Raw genomic sequence first — 23,872 nt, forward strand, 5'->3', positions numbered from 1 at the left:
TGCTTTCAAACTTCCTGATCTGAATGGTGTGTGTAAAACACTCGAGTTTTGCCACAGATTTGTCCCAGTGTCTAGAACGTCTCCATACTTGAAAACCCGTGAAAAACTACTTTTAAACATGAAATGACTAAATATTTACGTACATATTTACAGCGGGTCTATTCGCACGGGATTAGTATCACCTGAGGTGATTATTCCAGACCTTTTTACTGAAGGTAAAAGTCGCCGTAATCTTTACTGATATTGTCCGTGATGATCACTGAGATGCACATTCAGACGGGACTAAACCCACAGAGAAGCTCTGGTGATAATGACTTTACCTCACCTCTTTATGTTACTCTAGTCACGTCCGAATAGGGCTTATAATCTTCTGATACCGGTCTGTTGACGATCCGTAGGCACAAACTATCATCGTTTGGTGGAAGGCCTTTCTGTACCGCTGCCCCAACTCTATTCCTCAACTCTATTCCCCAACTCTATTCCCCAACTCTATTCCCCAACACATCCGCGACCTTCCATCATTAACCCATTTCAAAACATATATTGCTAGTTTCCCTGACTCTATGATCTGATTTCTATGTAAATGTACCTCTATCTATTATGTTATCCATCTCAGTTTATTTGTTTCGTTTCAATGTCATGTTTATTTGAACTTTATTGTAAAGCGACCATGAGTTTTATTGGCGCTATATAAAACAAACATTATTATTATTTTTTGCGCAGAAATATTTTCTCAGACCGTGATTATTGCTATTATCATGCGCTACGCAAACATTAAAACACAGCACGCCACAGGAAGTGTTCAAAAGCATCACATCCACTACAAATATTTCTATTCATTAGAATATAAAAAATGTTGTAACTCTGTGATGATTTCATGTAATTTAAGTGCTTAACTCCATTAATGAGAATGGCATGTTTTACCTAAATGTGCGTATGCAACGGTTATGAATGAAAATATTATTTTATAAAATTATATATATATATATCATTTTCATTTATAAGTAAAATGTGTTGCAAATGGCATTTCATGTTGATATTAAAGTCGGCATTAAACAGAAGTTGCATTATTTGGCTGCCTTTTCTTCTCAAGGACAAATGTGGGCGGGGCTTGATTGTGTCCTTGGGGAATTGATTGGATGGTTGTGGTTTGCTATTGGTGGATCTCCTGTGAGTGACAGGTTGCCCCGCCCACATCATCAGAGGGAGGGAAGTTATTTTGATTCAAGATTACGAGGAACATGAATTTAAAACAATAAATAATTTATAATAACACTTTGATTTCATGGTGACTTTAACGTTTGCTTACGTTGCCTCAGGGTCGTATTCAGCCCAGATCTTCTTAAACTCGTCTAAATGATGCGGCCCCAGTATCGACCAATCACGGGTCAGATAGTCAAAGTTGTCCATGATCACGGCCACAAATAGATTAATGATCTGCGATAGAAAACATTCAGTGTAAGTTAACGTGTGTGTCTATGCATGTACTGTTGAACCAACAGAATTTGGGTATAATATGTCACAGTTTACTTTATTTTGTTCTCCTCACTTACAGAAATGAACTATAGTGTCCTGCACACACTAGTAAAAAAAAATATCAAAAATTACATCTGGTGTCTAAATAATTTTTGGTTTGTGTGTGTGTGTGTACTCACTAGAAAAGCACAGAGCATGTAGAAACTCATGAAGTAGAGAACAGCGAATCCAGAACCGCATGTGAACTCTTCTCCTGGCAGGTATTCTGACTTTGGGTCACAACGCTGACCGTACAAACAACCCAACATGATCTCCTGCCAGCCCTCACCCGTGGCACACCTGTGGACAGGTGTGTGTCTTTACAAACATGCTCATAAACACACACACAGCGAGGCCTCACAGTTACTACCTGAATAGTACTAGAACGGCTTGAGGAAACGTCTGGAAGTTGTTGTTACGGTTGATCACGTTACCGTCTAGTAATGCGATTTTGCCAAAGACCTGATAAAGGAAAGTCACGTTATCATTAGTGTGTAATCATAATGCTGAATATACAGTACTGAATACTTTTTACTTTTTTTATCAAAAACTTATAATCTTCGTTATTCCAAACTTTTGACTGACTGTGTATCGCGAGCCGCGTTTCTAATGCTCTTCAAATTGCGCAAATTGAAATTGCAAATTGAAAATATGCACAAAGGAAACACGTCAATTTCGTACAGAACCGCAACGTAAAAAAAATAAAAATCTGTAAAAATTAATAAATAAATAATAATTTACGAGAATAAAGTCGAAGTATTTTGAGATTAAAGTAAATGGAAATGCCATGTTGGTAGATTAGCACCTGTAGAATTTCCTTTTGTTGAAAGCCCAGATATTAAAAGTAAAAAGCTACTGTTATATTTAGATCCGAGGCAGTTCGACTTCACGAGCGCATTTCTTTACTAAAAAAAAAAAAACTTCTACGGAAGACTCTCGTAATTTTGACTTTCTTCTTACAATATTACGACTTTATTCTCGTAATGTTTCGACTTTAATCTCAAAAGATTTCGACTTTATTCTCGTAATTTTAGCTTTTTCTTTTTTTTTTTACAGATTTCTTTTTAACGTTGTGGTTCAAGACTTCTGTAATTTCGCAAAAAAAAGTTTACTCTCGCATGAGGTGTTTTTTCAGGCAGTTCGAAAAAGGAATATTCGCAAAACTGCAATGGAACATTTACAGGCGTACAAGACGAGACAGAGCTCTTTATTAAACTCAAAAAAGACAAAAGAATTACGGGAAAACTGGATTCTAAACCACAAAGAAATGCCACAATCAAGACTTTGAAGCAGAAATGAGGGAGAAACACCCAGAAACATCTCATTTGTGCCGCTCACACAGTATAAGTGGCTTTCCTTGACATTAATGCTTGGAAAATACCAACATCTCCTTCCATTAAAAGTCATGGCTAGTGCGGTGGCTGGGAAATATGTAAACCTACCAACATCCGTTGTCATAATTGTTGGAATGAGTTATCGCGAGAGGAAAAAAATTTCAGTCGCATAACATCGGTTAATGTGAACGGCGTCATTTCGCAAAAGTTTTTTATTGACATAAAAGAAATATTGCAAAAGATTTGCGCAAAACTGTAATGGAAACGTCATTTCGCAAAAGTTTTTTATTGACATTTAGAAAAAAATCTGAAATGGAAACGTCATTTCGCAAAAGTTATTTATTGACATTTAGAAAATATCGCAAAAGATTTGCGCAAATTTATAATGGAAACGTCATTTCGCAAGTTTTTTATTGAAATTTAGAAAAAATCTGAAATGGAAACGTCATCTCGCAAAAGTTATTTATTGACATTTAGAAAATATCGCAAAAGATTTGCGCAAATTTATAATGGAAACGTCATTTCGCAAAAGTTTTTTATTGACAATTAGAAAAAATCTGAAATGGAAACATCATTTCGCAAAAGTTATTTATTGACATTTAGAAAATGTCGCAAAAGATTTGTGCAAATCTAATGGAAATGTCATTTCGCAAAAGTTTTTTATTGACATTTAGAAAAAAATCTGAAATGGAAACGTCCTTTCGCAAAAGTTATTTATTGACATTTGGAAAATATCGCAAAAGGTTTGCGCAAATTTGTAATGGAGACGTCATTTCGCAAGTTTTTTATTGAAATTTAGAAAAAATCTGAAAATGGAAACGTCATTTCGCAAAAGTTATTTATTGACATTCAGAAAATATCGCAAAAGATTTGAGCAAATTTGTAATGGAAACGTCATTTCGCAAAAGTTTTCTATTGCTATTTAGAAAAAATCTGAAATGGAAAGGTCATTTCGCAAAAGTTATTTATTGACATTTAGAAAATATCGCAAAAGATTTGCGCAAATTTATAATGGAAACGTCATTTCGCAAAAGTTTTTTATTGACATTTAGAAAAAAATCTGAAATTGAAACGTCATTTCGCAAAAGTTATTTATTGACATTTAGAAAATATCACACAAGATTTGCGCAAATTTGTAATGGAAACGTCATTTCGCAAAAGTTTTTTATTGACATTTAGAAAAAAATCTGAAATGGAAACGTCATTTCGCAAAAGTTATTTATTGACATTTAGAAAATATCGCAAAAGATTTGCGCAAATTTTTAATGGAAACGTCATTTCGCAAAAGTTTTTTATTGACATTTAGAAAAAAATCTGAAATGGAAACGTCATTTTGCAAAAGTTATTTATTGACATTTAGAAAATATCACAAAAGATTTGCGCAAATTTGTAGTGGAAACGTCAGTTCACAAAAGTTTTTTATTGACATTTAGAAAAAAATCTGAAAGGAAACGTCATTTCGCAAAAGTTATTTGTTGACATTTAGAAAATATCGCAAAAGATTTGCGCAAATTTATAATGGAAACGTCATTTCGCAAAAGTTTTTATTGACATTTAAAAAAAAATCTGAAATGGAAACGTCATTTCGCAAAAGTTATTTATTGACATTTAGAAAATATTGCAAAAGATTTGCGCAAATCTGTAATGGAAATGTCATTTCGCAAAAGTCTTTCATAGACATTTAGAAAAAAATCTAAATTGGAAACGTCATTTCGCAAAAGTTATTTATTGACATTTAGAAAATATCGCAAAAGATTTGCGCAAATTTGTAATGGAAACGCGGCTACAGAGAGTGTTGTACCTGCATGCCGATGACGGCGTAGATGAAGAACAGCATAATGATGAGGAGAGCCACATATGGTAAAGCCTGAAAAACACACACCAACACCCTCGTTACACACACCTGTATTACAACACATACCTGTAGCAGATTATAATTAATACGTATTCTGTGCACATTGTGTTATTTATTTAATGTATGATGCTTTTATGTATACTGTTTACGTAACGTGACTCTACGTGGGCTCGTTAATTACCCCTCGGGGACAAATAAAGGGTTTTGAAATTGAAATTGAAATAATGACGCAGCGGATCATCAGACCTGGAATGATTTGATGAAGGTCCACAGCAGGTTTCGAATCCCCTCGAAGCGGTTGAGCAGTTTTACTAACCGCATGACGCGGAAAAGCCGGAAAAGTGTGATTGACACACTCATGTTCTCCGAGTCCTGAGGAACAAACGGAAACGCTCAGGAATCTGTGGTTAACAGCTCATTCATGCATTGAGTCTGCACTTACTGCTATGGCTTGCATTGGATTCACTTCCTGGAAAAACAGAAAATGGCAGTAATTTAACTTTGAATCACGTAAGTCCATTTCACTTGCAAAATCAAAGTGTTGTTTAATTAACCCTTGTGCATCAGTTAAAAAAGTTACACAGGTCCATAGAGCACAGACTAAAGTTTGGTCTCATTTTAAAGAAGATCCTTTGCAGATTATTGTTTAAGTAAAAAAAAGTTTAAAAAGTGAAACAAAAAATGTTAGAGGTTGAAGTTTATGGAAATTATTTATACAATAAATATATATTTTATGAAACATGTTGAACTCTAAAACTGCTAGAAAATCAAAGACATACATCTAAACAATTTGTGTTCCAAATTTTTGAGGTTGATATCTCAAAAAATGAGCTTTCGGTGAGTGTGTGTGTGTGTGTGCAGTAACAGATCTTCTCCATTAGATGCAGCAGAACTCACTGGGACACAGTGTTGGATCTGGGATTTGCAGTGGAGTTTTTCTCTCTTAAATATTACAAGCACACACACAAACCACACTCTGACACACACACACACACAATATTATAGCTGCATAATTTATTCCAATTGGCTCAATAATATGCGTAAGCAGAAAACAGAAATAAAGTATTTGCTTTATAGGTCAAACATGAGAAAATGGCACCATCTGGTAAAAAGTAGTAAAAAATTGTAATTGTGAAGCCTTGCCAACCGAACGCAACAAAGATTGCGTCATTTTATAGTTAAATGGCCCTGGGATTAAAAATTGCAGTTTTGACCGTTTTTGTCCTCGAGGTCCTGAGAAGAACTATTTTGTGTTTCTAGTGCAAAATAGATTTAATAAAGGAAATGGGGGTGAAATGGTAAAATTCCAATAAAAATACACACCTGTGCCAAAATTTATGCAGTTGGCATTAACACAGTCAAAATGATCAAAAAAACTAAACTGAAAAACGTCCATACGGATGCACAAGGGTTAAAGTTGTCGAATTCTAGAGTCATGGAGCGGATGTAAAATAACAGAGATGTATATTTACAGAACAGCCGGTGAGACAGTACAGTCCGCCCTGACCGGCGAGAGCCGTCTGGAGAGAGAAAGAACCAGAGAAGAATGAAAGACAACATGTACAACACTGCAAAAAAACAGGTTCTTACTCAGTGTTTTCATTCCAAATATCTAAAAATTCTTAAATCAAGAAGCATTTACTACTAGATGAGTGAAATGCCATAAGATATTATGTCTTGTTTTCTGGGGAAATAAATCAAAATGAAGTGAGTTTTTGCTTAAAACAAGTTCAATTATCTGCGAATGCGGAAAGAAAAATAATCTTGTTTCCGTTTGAATGAACGTTATTTTTCTTATCCTGTTGGCAGATCATTTTGCTTGTTTTAAGCAAGAACTCACTTAATTTTGATTTATTTCACCAGAAAACAAGACATAATATCTTATAGCATTTCACTACTTTATGAAATCCATCTTGATTTTTGATTTTTTTGATGTTTGGACTGGAAACAAGACAAAAACAGTTTTTTTTTGCAGTGTAACACTGGAAAATATAGTCATAAGATTGAAGTTAAACTTACGTCAATTTCACTCAGGATGACGTCCACAATACTGCCCACCACGATGATGAAATCAAAGACGTTCCAGGGGTCCCCGAAGTAACCCTACCAGAGAAACATGTACCATATTTCATATATGATCATATTCTACATGATCAAACTCATCTTACTACAGTCCGTCTGTGTCTGATTGATAGTTTACTCTGTTTTATCAAGTAAAAGTCTTTTAGTTTAATTGTACAAACGTCCCTCAGCTTGTGCTTCACGTGTCTTTAAATCTGCACGGATTTTTATCAAGTAAATGTAAGAATAACTTTTATATTCTTGGTAATATTTCAGGTGGACTGAAGCAGCTTTACTTGATTATCCAGACATTTTATAGAAAAATCATGAGCATCAAATATGATCATCAGGTTTTTGAGGAAGTTTATTTGTTCATCTCTCAATCATCATCGTGTTGCATCGCATTATGTTTTTTAATCATAAGCATTTAAATATCATCTTACTAAGACATTATTGGCAGATATTGATATTTATATGCATTTTATAAGTATCTGCTGTAGTGTTATAAATATCTCATTAGTTTATATTACAAGCATCAGAATTTCATCACTTTTTATCCATATAAATATCAGCATCTGCACCAAATTGCATATTTTTGTTCAGTTTAGTTTAGTATCTGAAATGTTTCCCCTCCATATTGTAACTGTAGCATATAAAAGCCTGATGTATCAAATATGATATTCAACAAACACTTTAAAAATATATTTAGTCTAAATGACTATTATTTCATGGTAGGCTCTACAGGGTTAACATAACTATAACCACTGTAAAGTATTATGAATTCTCTGTTTTCTGTCAGTGTAAACGCAAGATTCACCTTTGCTTTGAAGGCGCCGAGTTTGAGTAACATTTCCACAGTGAACAGAACCGTGAAGATGACATTCAGCATGTCTGAGAGATCGGTGATGTGGTCCGACTGGTTACAGTGCTGAAGGGCAAACGCATTCAGTTCATTTATTTGTGTAGCGCTTTTCACAATACACACCGTTTCAAAGCAGCTTTACAGAAAGCCCACATTACAGTTTACAGTGATCTGTTATCAGAGGAAACTGTCTAAGTTATGTATTTCAGAAATGTACATGTACAAAATCACAGTTAGCAACAATGTAATTGGTTAGTTAAACAATGTAATAATTTAATGCAGAAACAATGAGCTCGTTGAAGTCATGAATACTTGTTTGCTAAGAAATGAGACTAGATTAAAACTGGAAATAAATGATTAATATGTTTGCAGTGCTCGTGTAAAGGTTTCACACTGACTCCTAAATGTTCGCTTGTTAAAAAATAAATAAGACCTCATGTTGTGTCAGTCACGTTTACACACTGCCTCCGAAACTTTCATCCATCATAAAAAAAATCGGATCAGGTTCGATTCTCTGCGTTTTTCGCATCCGTAGAATTTCGAGATTTGTGTCGCCGAATGACGAATACAAAAAAACGCAAACTAAAATTTCGGACTCGGTGTGCAAGGACCTTAAAGGGATAGTTCACTACAAAAATGAAAATTAGCCAATGATTTACTCGCCCTCAACTCATCCTAGGTGTATATCTGACATTCTTCTTTCAGACAAATACAATCAGAGTTATATTAAAAAATGTCCTGGCTCTTCCAAGCTTTATAATCCATCCATGATTAAAGTGCATCTGTCCATCATAAAGTGCTCCACACTGCTCTGGTGGGTTAATAAAGTCCTTCTGAAGTAAAGCGATGTGTTCATGTAAGAAAAATATCGATATTTAAAACTTTATCAACTAAAATAACTAGCTTCCGGCAGACGGCTGTACGCAAGTCGACCTACGCCAAAAGAAAAACACTTGACCCGACGCACAACATAATTACAAACAGGGCTGGGTAACCGCGTGCGTCGGGTCAAGTACATATACACCTAGGATGACTTTAATTTTCATTGTTGGGTGAACTATCCCTTTAACTGTGTGGTTGTGTGTTCTCACCTGCATCCCCAGACACATGGTGTTTAGCATGATGAGGAGAAACATCAGGTACTCGAAGTAGCAGGAGGTGACGATGTACCACACCTGATACTGATACGGGTTCTTAGGGATGTAGCACCTCAGCGGGCGGGCCTTCAGCGCGTACTGGACACACTGGCGCTGATGGGGGAAAGGTGCGTTATAAACTGGAATCGTGAGACAGCAATAGGTGTGTGTGTGTCTGTGTGTGTGTGAAGGTTTACTGGTGGAACGGAGCACAAAATTCACGGTTCGGATCATTTACGGTTTTTGAGCCATGGATCGGATAATTTTTCGGATCAGCAAAAAAACCCATATATACGGTGTATATATATATATATATATATATATATATATATATATATGTATTGGGGGGGGGGTGTAACTTTGCTTTTCATTTATTACTTAAAGCTGAATTGAAGTTCTTCGATACTACATCAAAAACTAGTAGCCTTAATTGATAAAGATTTCTAAAAACAAGTGAACAGTCAGTAATAAAATAAGCAGAAATAACAAAGTTACAAAGTCTAACAGTATTCAGGTGCAGAAATTAATAATTAAGCCTAAATGTAAAATAACACTTTGTTCACTGTAGAAATTAAATATAGTTTCATCTTTGTTAAAGCTGTTTTTTGTTGTTTTATTAACAATAATGACAGACAACAGCAGGAATATTAGTCTACTGTCACTTAAAGGGATAGTTCACCCAAAAATGTAAATGCTGTCAGTAATTACTCTCCATCATGTTGTTCAACCCCGTAAGACCTTCGTTCATCTTCAGAACACGAATTAAGATATTTGTGATTAAATCTGAGAGCTGGATCACTCCTCCATAGGCTTCTAAGGGATTGAAACTTGTTCCCCGAAAAGTTATTAAAGACATCGTTAAAATAGTCCAAGTGACTACAGTGGCTCAATCTTAAGTTTATCAAGCGACGAGAATACTTTTTGTGCGAAAAAAAACAAAAATACCGACTTCATTTGAACTATTAATTTCCTTCTCTGTGGGCCTCGAGTCAGTTAGCGTAGTGTGATAGCGTAGTGAGATAGCGTAGTGAGATAGCGTAGAGCTACGTCACACGTAGGCTCACTATTGGCCGACGCTGGTCATGTGTGTGATGCGTGTGACGTACAACACAGAAGCGCTGCGCTGTTACACTAGTGAACTCACTCGAGGCCCACAGAGAAGGAAATCAATAGTTGAAATAAAGTCGTTATTTTTGTTTGTTTTTGCGCACAAAAAGTATTTTCGTCGCTTGATAAACGTAAGATTGAGCCACTGTAGTCACTTGGACTATTTTAACAATGTCTTTAATAACTTTTCGGGGAACAAGTTTCAATCCCTGAAGAAGCCTATGGAGGAGTGATCCAGCTCTCAGATTTAATCACAAATATCTTAATTTGTGTCCTGAAGATGAACGAAGGTCTTACGGGGTTTAACAACATGAGGGAGAGTAATTACTGACAGAATTATCATTTTTGGGCGAACTATCCCTATAATACTGAATAAACTCTCTCAACTGTTCACCCATGACAGTAGCGAGAGAACACTCGCCGAGACGAGTATTTATACATTATTGTGTGATTACGTGTTCGTTCAAGCGCAAGGAAACGTGAAAGAGGAATCAGCTGTGCGCACAGATATCGCGCGGCTCCCGATTTTCGCCTCTTCTTCTGCGTTTAAAAAAGTTTGAATGTGTAAATTGGCAAGACAAAACACATCCAAATGATAAACTTTCACTCTACGATGGTCAAATTTAGCAGTTAATCCGCGAATCACATGCGAGCCGAACCGTGTGGAGCCGATCCGCACAGGTCACGATCACCTGCGATCCGTTCCAGCCCTAGTTGACAGGATTAACCCCTCAGCTATCCAGATTTGGTACCGAAACACAACATTTTTTGGGATACTCAATGGTATCAAGGCAATTAGGTTGGTGCGTAAAAATTACCGAACTCGCCCTGAAACTCCTAGTACCTGGTTTTTGTCCAGCTCGCAGTTTTTGAACTCCTGCTCTCCCTGTTCCTGGAAGGTGACGATAACGAAGCCCACGAAGATGTTCATCATGAAGAAGGCGATGAGGATGAGGTAAACAATGAAGAAGATGGAAATCTCAATGTGGTTGTTGTAAATAGGGCCAACGTTTTCCAGATTCGAGTCGATGGCTTTATACAACAAGCTGTGTAAAGGTACAATTGGGAGAATGGGTTTGCGCCAACGTTTCAATAAAAAGCTGTATAGACAACAAACATGAAGTTGTTCATTAAAGGATTAGTTCATTTCAGAATTAATTTTCTGATAATTTACTCTCCCCCACGTCATCATTTTCTTAAAAAAACAAACATCTATATACTATTTCACCAAACATGCTCTTCTTGCACGAGCTGCGATGCGCCACACATTACGTAATCACGTTGAAACAAAGACTAAGTCAAATGCCATTTACAAATAAATAAAAGTTAAACGATGTTTGACGACTTTGATGTTTGAGGAGAAAATGAGTGAGTTTTTCTCCCTACTCTACATTTCTGAACCGGAACGCGCGTGACCTTTCAACCTGATTACGTAATGTGTGTCGCATCACAGCTAGTGCAAGACCAGCATTAGTGGTTAAAAGTATATAAATGTGGATTTTGTTATAAATGTGCGCTGGTTTGTCTAGATCAGACTCTTATTCCTCGGCTGGATCGTGTCGAGACTTTGAAGCTGCACTGAAACTCACATTTGGACCTTCGACCCGTTGGACTCCATTGAAGTCACTATATGGAGAAAATTATTTCCTCAAAAACCTTCATTTCTTTTCCACTGAAGACTTGAACATCTTGGATGACGTGCGGGTGTGTAAATTATCAGGATATTTTAATTCTGAAGTGAGCTACTCCTTTAAATACGTACTCTGGCCAGCCTTCGAATGTGGAGACGGTGAAGAGAGCCAGCATGCCGTTCAGAATATTGTCGAAGTTTAAGTCGCTGTTCATCCAGATACGTTGACGGAGCACCATGTCATGAAGAGCGTGTTCCTGGTGTTGAATAAACGTTCCCCTGAGAGCATCACCGAAAGAGAGAAGAATTATGTGGATTTGGAGAGTTTCAGATCTCGGATAGAAGGAGAAATTAAGGAAAGCTCAACCGTACTGGCATTCCTCCGCCGTCATTTTGAGCGGATCTGTGCAGAAGAGAAACTTCCCCTGCCGGATTAACAGAAAAACAACTACATTAAATTCTCTTCTAAACCAGACACACAGACTAATGGATGTTGTGAACTCTCTGACCTTGAAAAGCTGGACACCAATGCAGGCGAACATGAAATCCAAGAGCATGGTGACTAAAACGATGTTTCCGATGGTCTTGATGGCCACAAACACACACTGGACTACATGCTGAAAGACAGCAGAGACAGAGAAATGGAGGAACGGGACATTTGGCGTGTTGCATTCTCAAAACTAGACTCACTTTGAGGCCTTTGGCTCGATTGATGGCTCTTAAAGGTCTCAACACTCTCAGGACCCTGAGGATCTTCACCACCGAGATGGCACTTGATCTGTAGAGATGCATGAGGACTGTAAATATATGTCATTTTCTAAAAAAAAAAAAAATTTTGTTTTTTATTTACATACAGTATGTATATAAAAACATTAAAAATCTTACCAATCCAAAACTTTTGACTGGTAGATGACACTGTCAAAAGTTTTGGATTGGTAGGATTTTTAATGTTTTTAAAATAAGTGTCTTCTGCTCACCAAGGCTGCATTTATTTGATAAAAAAAGTAATTTTGTGAAATATTATTATAATGTAAATCAGCTGTTTTTTCTATGTGAATATATAATAAAGTGTAATTTATTCCTGTGATCAAAGCTGAATTTTCAGCATCATTACTCCAGTCTTCAGTGTCACATGATCCTTCAGAAATCAGTATAATATGATGATTTGATGCTCAAGAAACATTTATGATTATTATCAATGTTGAAAAACATTTTTATTTCAGGATTCTTTGATGAATAGAAAGTTCAAAAGAACAGCATTTATCTGAAATGGAAAGCTTTTGTAACATTAAGCACTACCGTTCAAAAGTTTGGGGTCAGTAAGAATTTTTATTTTAATAAAATTGGGAGAAATAAATAAAAGAAATCAATACTTTTATTCATCAAGGATGAATTAAATTGATAAAAAGTTACAGTAAAGACATTTATAATGTTACAAAAGATTCAATTTTAAATAAATGCTGTTCTTCTGAATTTCTATTCATCAAAGAATCCTGAAAAAAATGTAAATAACTGTTTTCAACATTGATAATAAAAATAAATGTTTCTCGAGCATCAAATCATCATATTATAGTGATTTCTGAAGGATCATGTGACACTGAAGACTGGAGTAATGATGCTGAAAATTCAGCTTTGATCACAGGAATAAATTACACTTTACTATATATTAAAATTATATTGTCATAATATTTAGCAATATTACAGTTGGTTTTTGTTATATTTTTAATCAAATAAATTTAGACTTGGTGAGCAGAAGAGACAGGTAGTGTATATGTACAGCTCCATTAATGGCTGTTTGTATCTAGTGTCAGCTTTTAAATCTCACTCCATTCCCATGGACAGCAGGGAGACGCCGACGACAATCAGGTCCAAGATGTTGAAGGAGTTACGGCAGAAAGACCCCTCGTGTAAGAAGGCGCCGTACGTGGTCATCTGCAGTGGACCAAGAAGAAACGAACCATTCACAGAATCCAAATATAACACAACAGCTTTACACAAACTCTTGTCTCACCTTCAGCACAATCTCTGCTGTAAACACTGAGGTGAAGACATAATCAGCGTAGGCCAAGACCTGGAGCGGAGAAAGAAAGGTACAATGCTAGGTGCATGTACACGCTCAGGAAAAAAGGTACAAAAGCTGTCATTGGGGCGTGCATAAAGTGTACATATTGGTACCAAAAGTGTAGATATTAGTACCAAAAGTGTATATATTGGTACCAAGAGTTACCATATTGGTACCAAAGATTAGTATCAAAAGTGTACATATTGGTACCAAAAGTTAGCATATTGGTACCAGAGATTAGTATCAAAAGTGTGCATATTGGTACCAAAAGTTAACATATTAGTACCAAAGATTAGTACCAAAAGTGTACATATTGGTAACAAAAGTGTATAGATTAGTACCAAAAGTGTGCATATTGGTACCAAAAGTTAACATATTGGTACCAATGATTAGTACCAAAAGTGTGCATATTGGTAACAAAAGTGTATAGATTAGTACCAAAGATTAGTACCAAAAGTGTACATATTGGTACCAAAAGTTAACATATTAGTACCAAAGATTAGTACCAAAAGTGTGCATATTGGTACCAAAAGTTAACATATTAGTACCAAAGATTAGTACCAAAAGTTAACATATTGGTACCAAAGATTAGTACCAAAAGTGTGCATATTGGTACCAAAAGTGTACAGATTAGTACCAAAAGTGTGCATATTGGTACCAAAGATTAGTACCAAAAGTGTACATATTAGAGCCTTTTTAAAGGGGACCGTTCCAGTGACAGCTTTTGTGCCATTTTTCTGAGAGTGTATCGAGATGTGCGAGTCTGGAGGTGGTGTACCTGGTTCCTGAAGGACATTGGGTCGATGGGGTCCTCTGCAGCCAATGAGATACTGCTGAGTAAGATGAAGAGGAGGATGATGTTGGTGAAGGTCGTGGCGTTGATGATGCGATGGCAGAGTTTACGAAACCTGAGCAGAGAGACACGGATAAACAGAAGCTCCAAATGTGAGATTTGTATTAGGGTTAGGGTCGGGTATCGTTTGAATTTTAACGATTCCAATTCTTATCGATTCCTAATTTCTTTCCAATAAGGTATTTTGCAATATTTTTTATTGCAAAACATTTAATTGTACTTGAATATCATGAACAGAAATCAACAGCTAAAGAACACTTACCCAAGGAACGTTTGCCTGTGGTTTAAAAACACCATAGAAGAACAACTAGCCGAACTAATATAAACTTCACGCATTATTAAAGACAAATAAACACTCAGTAATTAAACAAGAACAAATAAAAAATTAGCAATCACAACAAATAGACACAACTGAACAAAGATACGATTGAAATAAACAGTGTTTTAAGATTTTCAGGTCCAGAAACTGTAATCAAATGTAAAATAACACTGCACTTTATAAATAAAATATACATTACAAATATAGTTACAAAAGTGATTCATTCAAGATCGAGTGATTTTCTCTTTGTCTTCTGTTGTTTGATTAGTGTTATTATAGAGCAGGAATATTAGTGCTGTCACTTTAAGAGCTGCACGGATCCAATATACTGATACACATGAACACAGAAACAGAGTCTCTCGCTCGAATGATTACAGTCATATTGGAATTCTCACAAAGGAATCGATAAGAGGAATCCAAATTTTATTAATCAACTTAGTATATTATAACAAGTATCTGATTCCTGACCTCATGTATTTGATTTCCAACCCTAATCAGGTAAAAAGCAGGGAGGTTTTTACTTGTTCTGCGGGCCGAAGATGAAGAAGGAACTGGCCTCTGGCATCGGCACCACGGTCTCCTTCAGCTGCAGGTCTGCCATTGGACGAGGCCGAGGACTGATGGGAATCTCTGGCTCCTCCTCCTCATCGTCACCTGACCACGTCAATCACAACATCAGCGGTAAAACACTTGAACTGAATAAACTAAGCTAAGTTATCCATTATGCTTTACCTGGGAAATCAGCTGGAGGAAATGGATCTTTAATCTCGTTCACGTTTGATTCAAATTCATCGACTTTGAGCTGAAGATTAATATAAAGAAACACATGAATTTTTTATCTTAAATATGCTAAAACTGGTGCGTTGGCATCAGTGCAATTATCAGTTATCGTGTAATGTCTGAATACAAAATACACTTCTAACGCCATTTCACAGTAATATACTGATGTGATTCGGGGAGTTTGGACCTTGGCTGTGGTGGGAATGCCGTCAATCTTGGCTCTCTGCTCCGCTAGCTTCTTTGCCAGCATGGCCTTTTCTTCCTCGCCCTTATCTGGTAGGTTTTCTCTACATCGAGAAAAAACAATGCATCAGAAATTTCTATAAAAATCAAGCGTAGCGTCAGTTCTGGCAGGTCACGGTAGTGAAGCTCGCATCAGTGACTCTCAGCTAATCCACGTCTACCTATTGGAATACGACTCTATCATACCCCTTTTCCACCAAGGCAGTCCTGATGCTGGTTCGGAGCCAGAGCCTAGTTTCAAATCGGTTCTTTGATTTCCACACAAATAAACCTGGCTCTGGGCAAAGGAAACAGGTTCCAAATCAACACCAACTTTCCGCTGGTCTAGAGATAAGAACCGGTTACGTCAGGGGCTGGGGGCGAGATTATCGTAACGTTCGAAAACAAAAACTTCGGGACGCCATTTTTAAAATACCGGTCAGCTGTTAACGTTAGCTTTAAAATCATCCACTGGACGCTTTATTAGTCTTTCTACCATGGGTGTAGTTAGTGATCAGGCTACAATTAGACCACGTCGGCTATGTAATCGCTGACAACCGGGACAATTTCATAGTGGTTGGTGTAAACCGGGACATTTTAGCGTCCTGACACGACAGTTGACACGTCTGGTCACTTTATGTTAAACACACAACATTCATTTCATAACTTATAATTCCCTTTATGAGCAAGAGTATATGTAGTTCTCCATTGCTTTTATGGTTGTCATGACGCGTCGCTAGGACAATGGAGGTAGCCCGACTCTGGCTCTACAGTCTGTGGAAAATCAAGCTGGTTCTTAGATAATTGGCGAATAGAACCAGCACCGAACTGGCATAAGCACCAGCCCAGAACCAGCACCTGGTTAGCATTGGTGGAAAAGAGATATCATTGTGTACATATATAAGCTCCTTCAGTATGATCAGCAGCTGTCGCGTTTCTCAGGAGCGTATTGCCCTCCTCCCTCCCCAGCTCCTCCTGTCTCAGTCAGGATTTGGCGTTCTGATTTCCCTTGAATCAGAATAAATTCTCGAATTATGTTTTACTTTAAAATCTTGAATTAATGATATCTGCAATACATTCATGTTGGTTGTGTTATGTTAACCCTAAGGAGGGTTATCGCTGCTCTTATCTGTGCTAGGCTGCCCAGAACTGAACCAGACCGCCAATCCAGTGGCGGCTGCTGGTCTTTCAAAGAGGGGAAGCTGTATTAATGAATGAATGAATGAATGAATGAACAAACGATCTAAAAAAAAAAGATATTAAACTCGACAGAGGAAATGTGGGAATTAGGTTAAACTGAAACAAGGAATGTGGTGTATAATTTTGTGAAATTTATTATGAAAATTGGTTAGCAATTTTACCAAGCAAATACCAAGAAATAGGTTGCAGCAGTTTGTCTTTCGACTACACTTGCAAAATCCGCTATGGGACTGAGCTCGAACAGCTTCAGCGTCAGCGACTTTTTATAGTACAGAATCGCTGTCAATCAATAGGAGATGCCAGTCTTTAGACAGACCCTCCAATCATCACGCAGAAGCCCGGAGTCCAGCCCCGCCCACTCCTCCATTCACAACAGACCCTCCAATCATCACGCAGAAGCCCGGAGTCCAGCCCCGCCCACTCCTCCATTCACAACAGACCGTCCAATCATCACGCAGAAGCCCGGAGTCCAGCCCCGCCCACTCCTCCATTCACAACAGACCGTCCAATCATCACGCAGAAGCCCGGAGTCCAGCCCCGCCCACTCCTCCATTCACAACAGACCGTCCAATCATCACGCAGAAGCCCGGAGTCCAGCCCCGCCCACTCCTCCATTCACAACAGACCGCCCAAGCACTTGTCTTCGAGATGAACGTGTTCTAACGCGTTTTTAGTCAATAAAATGTTAACACAATAGTACATATTTGACCCTTCATTTTTTACCATTATAGGTTGAAGCCGAGCTTCCCTTGCAGTCTTAAAGAAGTCCCCACTGCGCCAATCCAAACTATGCTAATAGTCATAATTGAGGATAGTGTTCCTGACAGAAGTCTCTGCCTCATGCTATTGACCTTTGTCACTCACCTAAGAAGCCTCTTGCGTTTCTTCTCCTCTGTCTTCTCTTTCTGGGCCGAGGTCAGGCTCTCCGCCTCAGCCAGATTATCCACCGCGATCGCCAGGAAGACATTCAAGAGAATATCTGCAGTTCAATGCTCAGGAAAGCCCTCATCATTGTAACATGCAATTTCTACAACTCACACATTTGTGCCGCACGAAGGATACAATTTCCACAGATGAACAGGATAATGAAGTAAATGCTGACCAGGATTCCAGGCACGGCGGGACCTCCATGAGCCATGATGCCATCGTACATGACATAGTTCCAGCCTTCACCTGTCAGGATCTAAAACAGAGAGACAAGACACTGGAGAGGCTGTGTGGATCCAAACATATCGCATATAATACTCACTTAATAATGTTGGGTTAAAAATAACCCAATGAGTAACCCAACTATTGGGTGGAATAGCACCTTTCCAACTGTGGGTTATTTTAACCCAATGCAATAACTATTTATTTATGACATTTTAATAAATGTATTTAACTATTTAAATTATTTAACATATTTAACAAATATTTTTAAATTACGAACAAAATATTGGGGAGTCTATAATTTAATGTAAATATACATAATTATGTACATAAATTCAAAATACACAAGTGTACATACAACATACGTTTTTAACCCAACAGCCGGGTTATTACTAGAAATTACCCAACGATTTTAAAAATGACCCAACATAGTGACCCAATATGTATAACCCAAATGTTGGGTTATGTGGATCCAAACATCTTGCTTATCATACTCACTTAATAATGTTGTAACCGAGTAACCCAACTATGGGGTGGTATAGCACCTTCCCAACTGTGGTTTATTTTAACCCAATGTATTAACTATTTATTTTTATTCATGGCATTATTTTAATAAATAAAATAGACTTCGTTTTTAAATACAGATTATTCGTATAAAACAATCAATACGTCTCAACAAATATTTAAAAATTGCGAAACTAAATATTTGGGAGTCTATAATTTAATGTAAATATACATAATTGTGTACATAAATTCAAAATACACAAGTGTACATACAACATACGTTTGTAACCCAACAGCCAGGTTATTACCAGAAATTAACCAAAGATTTTAAATATGACCCTTTTTTTTAAAATAACCCAACATAGTGACCCAATATGTGTAACCCAGGGGTAGGCAAATTCGGTCCTAGAGAGCCGCTGTCCTGCAGAGTTTGGCTTCAACACTTAAAAAAACCTCACCTGCCTATACCCTTAGTAATCCTGAAGACATTGATTAGCTTGTTCAGGTGTGTTTGATTAGGGTTGGAACTAAATTCTGCAGGACAGCGGCTCTCTAGGACCGAACTTGCCTACCCATGGTGTAACCCAACGGTTGGGTTAAAAAATAACCCAACATTTTTGACTGTCTATGAATGATAAATTTACCTGGAAAACCGTGATCAGAGCCTGAGGAAAATTGTCAAAGTTGCTTCGTCTCACATACTCATCTGGAAAATTAAACTTCCCCCCGAAAACCTGCATGCCGAGCAGAGCGAAGATGACGATGAAGAGGAAGAGGAGCAGAAGCAGGGAGGCGATGGAGCGCACAGAATTCAAGAGAGACGCCACAAGATTACTGAGCGATGTCCAGTACCTGAAAATCACGCACAGTTCTGATCAATTCTCATGCACACATACACGCCTGGTTCTTCTCGTCTTCACGGTGAGAGAATCACATACCTTGTTACTTTGATGAGACGCAGAAGCCGAATACAACGCAGTATGGAGATCCCCATGACAGACATTATGTCCATGTGGACGAGAATGAGCTCCAGGATCCCCACAGAAACCACAAAGCAGTCGAAGCGGTTGAAGAGGGACATGAAGTAAGATGGCAGCCCCATTGCGTACATCTTCAGAAACATCTCCACCGCAAACAGAGACAACAGCACCTTATTGGTATTGTCTGCAAATAAAGCAATATACATAAATACCCTTATGGGAAATCCAGCCAAAATCAACTTGGGTTGTTGGATGTTCATTAGTGCCTTTTAGCAGAATGTTAGACTTTTGGGAACTGTGACCATAACAATCCACTTATTCTTTTGTGTTCCACAGAAGAAAGACGTCATAGAGGTTTGAAATGAGTTGAGGGTGAGTAAATGATGGCAGAAGTTGAACCTTGGAAGTTGGTGAGAGCCTCGGACTGATCATGGTGTTCGGTTGCGATTGCCAGAGTGTTGAATAACACCAGCAGAATCACCAGCCAGTAGAACAACCTGGATTTCACCCACACACGACACTTCCTCCTAAAGAATCGGTTCCATCGACGAGCGTGTCGACTGGAAAACACACGCAGAGAGAAATTCAAAGCAAGTCAAGTCTCCTTCATTTCTACAGCGCTCTAATAATATGGACTGTTTCAAAGCAGCTTAACAGTGATAATAGGAGATTAAAGGGGCATTCGGCAACTATTTCAGCCTAATAAAACCGTTTAGAAATCATTTGGAAGGTTTAATAACCTGTTCTGGTGAGAATGGTGACTTTCCCCGCTCCCCCCAACGTTCCTAGGCGGAAAACCAAACTTGCAACATAGGAAGTCTCGTGAGAAGCGAGAACGAGCGAGAAACACAAACTGCTTTATGGCAATTCGACATAAACACACACGCCGCCCTCAATGTGTATGATGTATTACCCACCTCGGTAGACATACTCCACACGATAAAGTTGGCCGGCTCCGATAATAACAAATGCACATGAGTAGCAGTAGAAAGGGGGAGGAGGGGCCGCAAGTGAGTTGTTTTTTACGACATTGTTGTGAAATATACGCCTCACGCTGAGAAAACATGCGACAACAAAAGTGAAAATCAGCAAAGAAATAGCTAGGGTTGGCGAAAGTAACAGAGATTGTTTTGGCTTTACAGCAGATCTAGAATCAAGTTATTGTCCAGAAAGTTAGTTTTGATTTAATCACTTCAGTTGTAAAGATCATTGGCTATTAACTTAGGGGCCGCTAACACACACCGCTCAAACAGAAAACAGAAAACTTTTAAAGCGCTCTGGAGGTTCATTTGCACCACAAAAGTAGCCGTGTTTCCATTACCCTTCAAATCGCGCAAATACGCCAAATGGAAACACGTCAATTTCGTAAAAACTCCCATTTATCGCAAAAAAGTTTTTACGCTCGCATGAGGAGGTTTTTCAGGCAATTCGAAAAAAGAAATGTTTCGCAAAACTGCAATGCAAACAGTTTTTGCGCATTTTACAGTCACCTGACGTAGATGAGGTGCTGTGTTTGGACAGAATACGAGACGTGTTCTTTATTAAACTCATAAAAGACAAAAGAAATACAGGAATACGGCATTCTAAACCTCAAAGAAATGCCACAATCAAGACCTCGAAGTAGAAATCAGGGAGAAACACCCAGAAACCTTCGATTATTAATAATGGCCAGTGCGGTGGGTGCGATGTACATCAACCAACAAACAACCGTCGCCATGATTTTTGGAATGACTGATCGCGAGAGGGAAAAAATGAATGGAAACGGTGTCATTTCGCAATACTTTTTGTCGACATTTAGAAATAATCACTTAAGTTTTGCGCAAATCTGTAATGGAAACGCGCCTAGTGCCTGGTGGCTCGAGAACGCAAACTTTGAAATGGGTTCCAAGTTTTGAACATTTTTGAAAAAGTTATCTCCGTGTAAAATTCAAAAACGTGAATCAGGGAAAACACTGACGGTGTGCACATATCACATGTTCAGTCTATAGGTATGCGCGTTTGAATATATATGTGCGCAGGCGTGTAGTCTTTCTTTACACATTGGCCTGCATAATACAGAATTTTCTGTCGCTTCCGCATATCCATGCGAACTTGAATTACTTTGACAATGTTTTATCAGTACAGAGGTGAAGGGAAGGAGGCCTTCACAGGGGAGAGACTAGTGACACTTCAGGGATGCGATGTTGTCATGTCCAGGCGCAGGTCCTGCATCAGATCTGGATACGGTTTAGAAATACACGAACACGAAGTCAATCATTCCCAACAGTAAATCGCTCAACTCACACATAAAACATGAGTTTGTTGAGTCCCTCCAGCTCATAGAGAGTCTCTGATTCGGATCCATCCTTCTGAAGTGGGAGCAGACCTGTGGAGACCAATTGTGCAACATTTAACCAGTTTATGAGCCTTGGTTTTCAACGGCTGTAGCTTTTTAAAGTGTTTTTGAGCACCTTGCCCCTCCTGGTCATTGTCCATGATCTCTGCCTGTGTGATCCACTCCATGTATCCCTTCAGATCCTCATCGAACTGCTGACGCTCCCGCAGTATCTGATACTCCCCACTTCGAGAACTCTTTTCTCGCTCCTTAGTGAACTCACTGATGAGAGAGAGAGAGAGAGAGAGAGAGAGAGAGAGAAATATGAGATGGTGTGTGGCAAAATGTCTGAAACAAATCACTACCGGTCAAAACTTTGGACACTCATTCTTTAAAGAGATAGTTCACCCAAAAATGAAAATTAGCCCATGATTTACTCTCCCTCAACTCATCCTTGGTGTATATGACATTCTTCTTTCAGACGAATACAATCAGAGTTATATTTTTAAAAAAATGACCTGGCTCTTCCAAGCTTTATAATGGCAGAAAATGACTGTTTCTGTTTTGAGGTCCATAAAAGTGCATCTACAGTAGTGCCTCATGGCGTAGCATAAATATCAGCAGTACGTTGCATTACTCTCATAAGTTGCGCTTAGAAGATTTCATATGTTCGTTTGGCCGGAAGTTAGTTATATTTCTTTATAAAGTTTTAAATATGGATATTTTTCTTACACAAATGCATCGCTTCACTTCAGAAGGCCTTTATTAACCCGCCAGAGCCTATGGAGCACTTTTATGATGGATAGATGCACTTTTATGATGGACAGATGCACTTTTATAATGGATAGATGCACTTTTATGATGGATAGAAGCACTTTTATGATGGACAGATGCACTTTTATGATGGACAGATGCACTTTTATGATGGACAGATGCACTTTTATGATGGACAGATGCACTTTTATGATGGACAGATGCACTTTTATGATGGACAGATGCACTTTTATGATGGATAGATGCACTTTTATGATGGACAGATGCACTTTTATGATGGATTGTGTTCATCTGAAAGAAGAATGTCATATACACCTAGGATGGCTTGAGGGTGAGTAAATCATGGGCTAATTTTCATTTTTGGGTGAATTATCCCTTTAACATTATTGTAAAATGTGGACAATAACGTGTAGAGTGATACTGAGTAAAAGACCACAAATGTTAGGGCTTACCCGCACAGAACCCCCAGAACCAGATTCAAGATGAAGAACGAGCCCAAGAGAATCAGAGTCACGAAATACAGCCAGGGCCACTCCATTCCTATGGCATCATTCACCTGCAGGAAGACGAGAGTCGGCTGTCGGGTCCCTATCATAGTCCTTTATGTCAGTGGTTCCCAACCCTGGTCCTGGAGTATCCCCACAGGACTCTCCTTTAACATTTTATCTTTTATCTTTATCTTATCTTTATCTCCTTTTTTATGAAATTGAATCAAGTGTGTACTGTTGGGGCACTGCATGACAATGGTTGGGAACCACTGCTCTATGGTGGCTTTCACACCGGAGGATCCTTCTCATAGTTGCTAGAACTATTGGCGGGAGTTCCCGGATGTTGGCGTGTTCGCACCGCAGGAACTAGGAACGATTTTAGTTCTAGGAACTCCTTTTGGAGGAACTAATTTACTCCTACTTCAGAGTCGGTCTAAACCAGCGCTATAGGAACTATCCGTGACGTTACTGTTCCTGATTGGCCGAACGCACACCAAACACCAGCACCAGGTTTAAAAACCACGGTGTAAACACACAGATTATAGCCTGTATATTTACTCCAGAAACTAACTCTACGAACATGTAAAACAGTGATAGATAAAGCTCTTAATCTTTACGCTGAGGAGAAAATCCAACGCAACTTTGAGGAGACCAAGAGAAACATGATTATGTATTTCTGCTCAGCAACACTGAACATCAAACACGCATACTCTAATAACTTTATTAC

General features: G+C 38.2%; 1 protein-coding gene across 1 annotated transcript in view; it reads right to left on the reverse strand.

The window, feature by feature from the left end:
* Positions 1-23,872, reverse strand: part of cacna1sa (calcium channel, voltage-dependent, L type, alpha 1S subunit, a) — a 40,295-nt gene that overhangs the window by 9,075 nt on the left and 7,348 nt on the right. Inside the window, exons 7-35 of the mRNA XM_077225827.1 lie at positions 23,110-23,213; positions 22,020-22,165; positions 21,853-21,934; positions 19,969-20,129; positions 19,528-19,753; positions 19,234-19,441; positions 17,999-18,119; positions 17,801-17,915; positions 15,702-15,801; positions 15,467-15,536; positions 15,256-15,388; positions 14,341-14,470; positions 13,512-13,571; positions 13,326-13,432; positions 12,191-12,278; positions 12,010-12,117; positions 11,873-11,925; positions 11,633-11,779; positions 10,715-10,916; positions 8,719-8,877; positions 7,583-7,693; positions 6,724-6,807; positions 6,177-6,224; positions 5,147-5,173; positions 4,951-5,076; positions 4,651-4,716; positions 1,886-1,977; positions 1,656-1,815; positions 1,310-1,437 (exon numbers count right to left, since the gene is read on the reverse strand). Of these exons, the coding sequence (XP_077081942.1) occupies positions 1,310-1,437; positions 1,656-1,815; positions 1,886-1,977; positions 4,651-4,716; positions 4,951-5,076; positions 5,147-5,173; positions 6,177-6,224; positions 6,724-6,807; positions 7,583-7,693; positions 8,719-8,877; positions 10,715-10,916; positions 11,633-11,779; positions 11,873-11,925; positions 12,010-12,117; positions 12,191-12,278; positions 13,326-13,432; positions 13,512-13,571; positions 14,341-14,470; positions 15,256-15,388; positions 15,467-15,536; positions 15,702-15,801; positions 17,801-17,915; positions 17,999-18,119; positions 19,234-19,441; positions 19,528-19,753; positions 19,969-20,129; positions 21,853-21,934; positions 22,020-22,165; positions 23,110-23,213 (3,362 nt within the window). The remainder of the gene's footprint in view (positions 1-1,309; positions 1,438-1,655; positions 1,816-1,885; positions 1,978-4,650; positions 4,717-4,950; positions 5,077-5,146; positions 5,174-6,176; positions 6,225-6,723; positions 6,808-7,582; positions 7,694-8,718; positions 8,878-10,714; positions 10,917-11,632; positions 11,780-11,872; positions 11,926-12,009; positions 12,118-12,190; positions 12,279-13,325; positions 13,433-13,511; positions 13,572-14,340; positions 14,471-15,255; positions 15,389-15,466; positions 15,537-15,701; positions 15,802-17,800; positions 17,916-17,998; positions 18,120-19,233; positions 19,442-19,527; positions 19,754-19,968; positions 20,130-21,852; positions 21,935-22,019; positions 22,166-23,109; positions 23,214-23,872) is intronic.

The sequence above is a fragment of the Siphateles boraxobius genome, unplaced genomic scaffold, assembly GCF_051911475.1.
Source record: "Siphateles boraxobius isolate OS27281-9 unplaced genomic scaffold, OSU_SipBor_1 13, whole genome shotgun sequence".
Classification (NCBI taxonomy): Eukaryota; Metazoa; Chordata; class Actinopteri; order Cypriniformes; family Leuciscidae; genus Siphateles; species Siphateles boraxobius.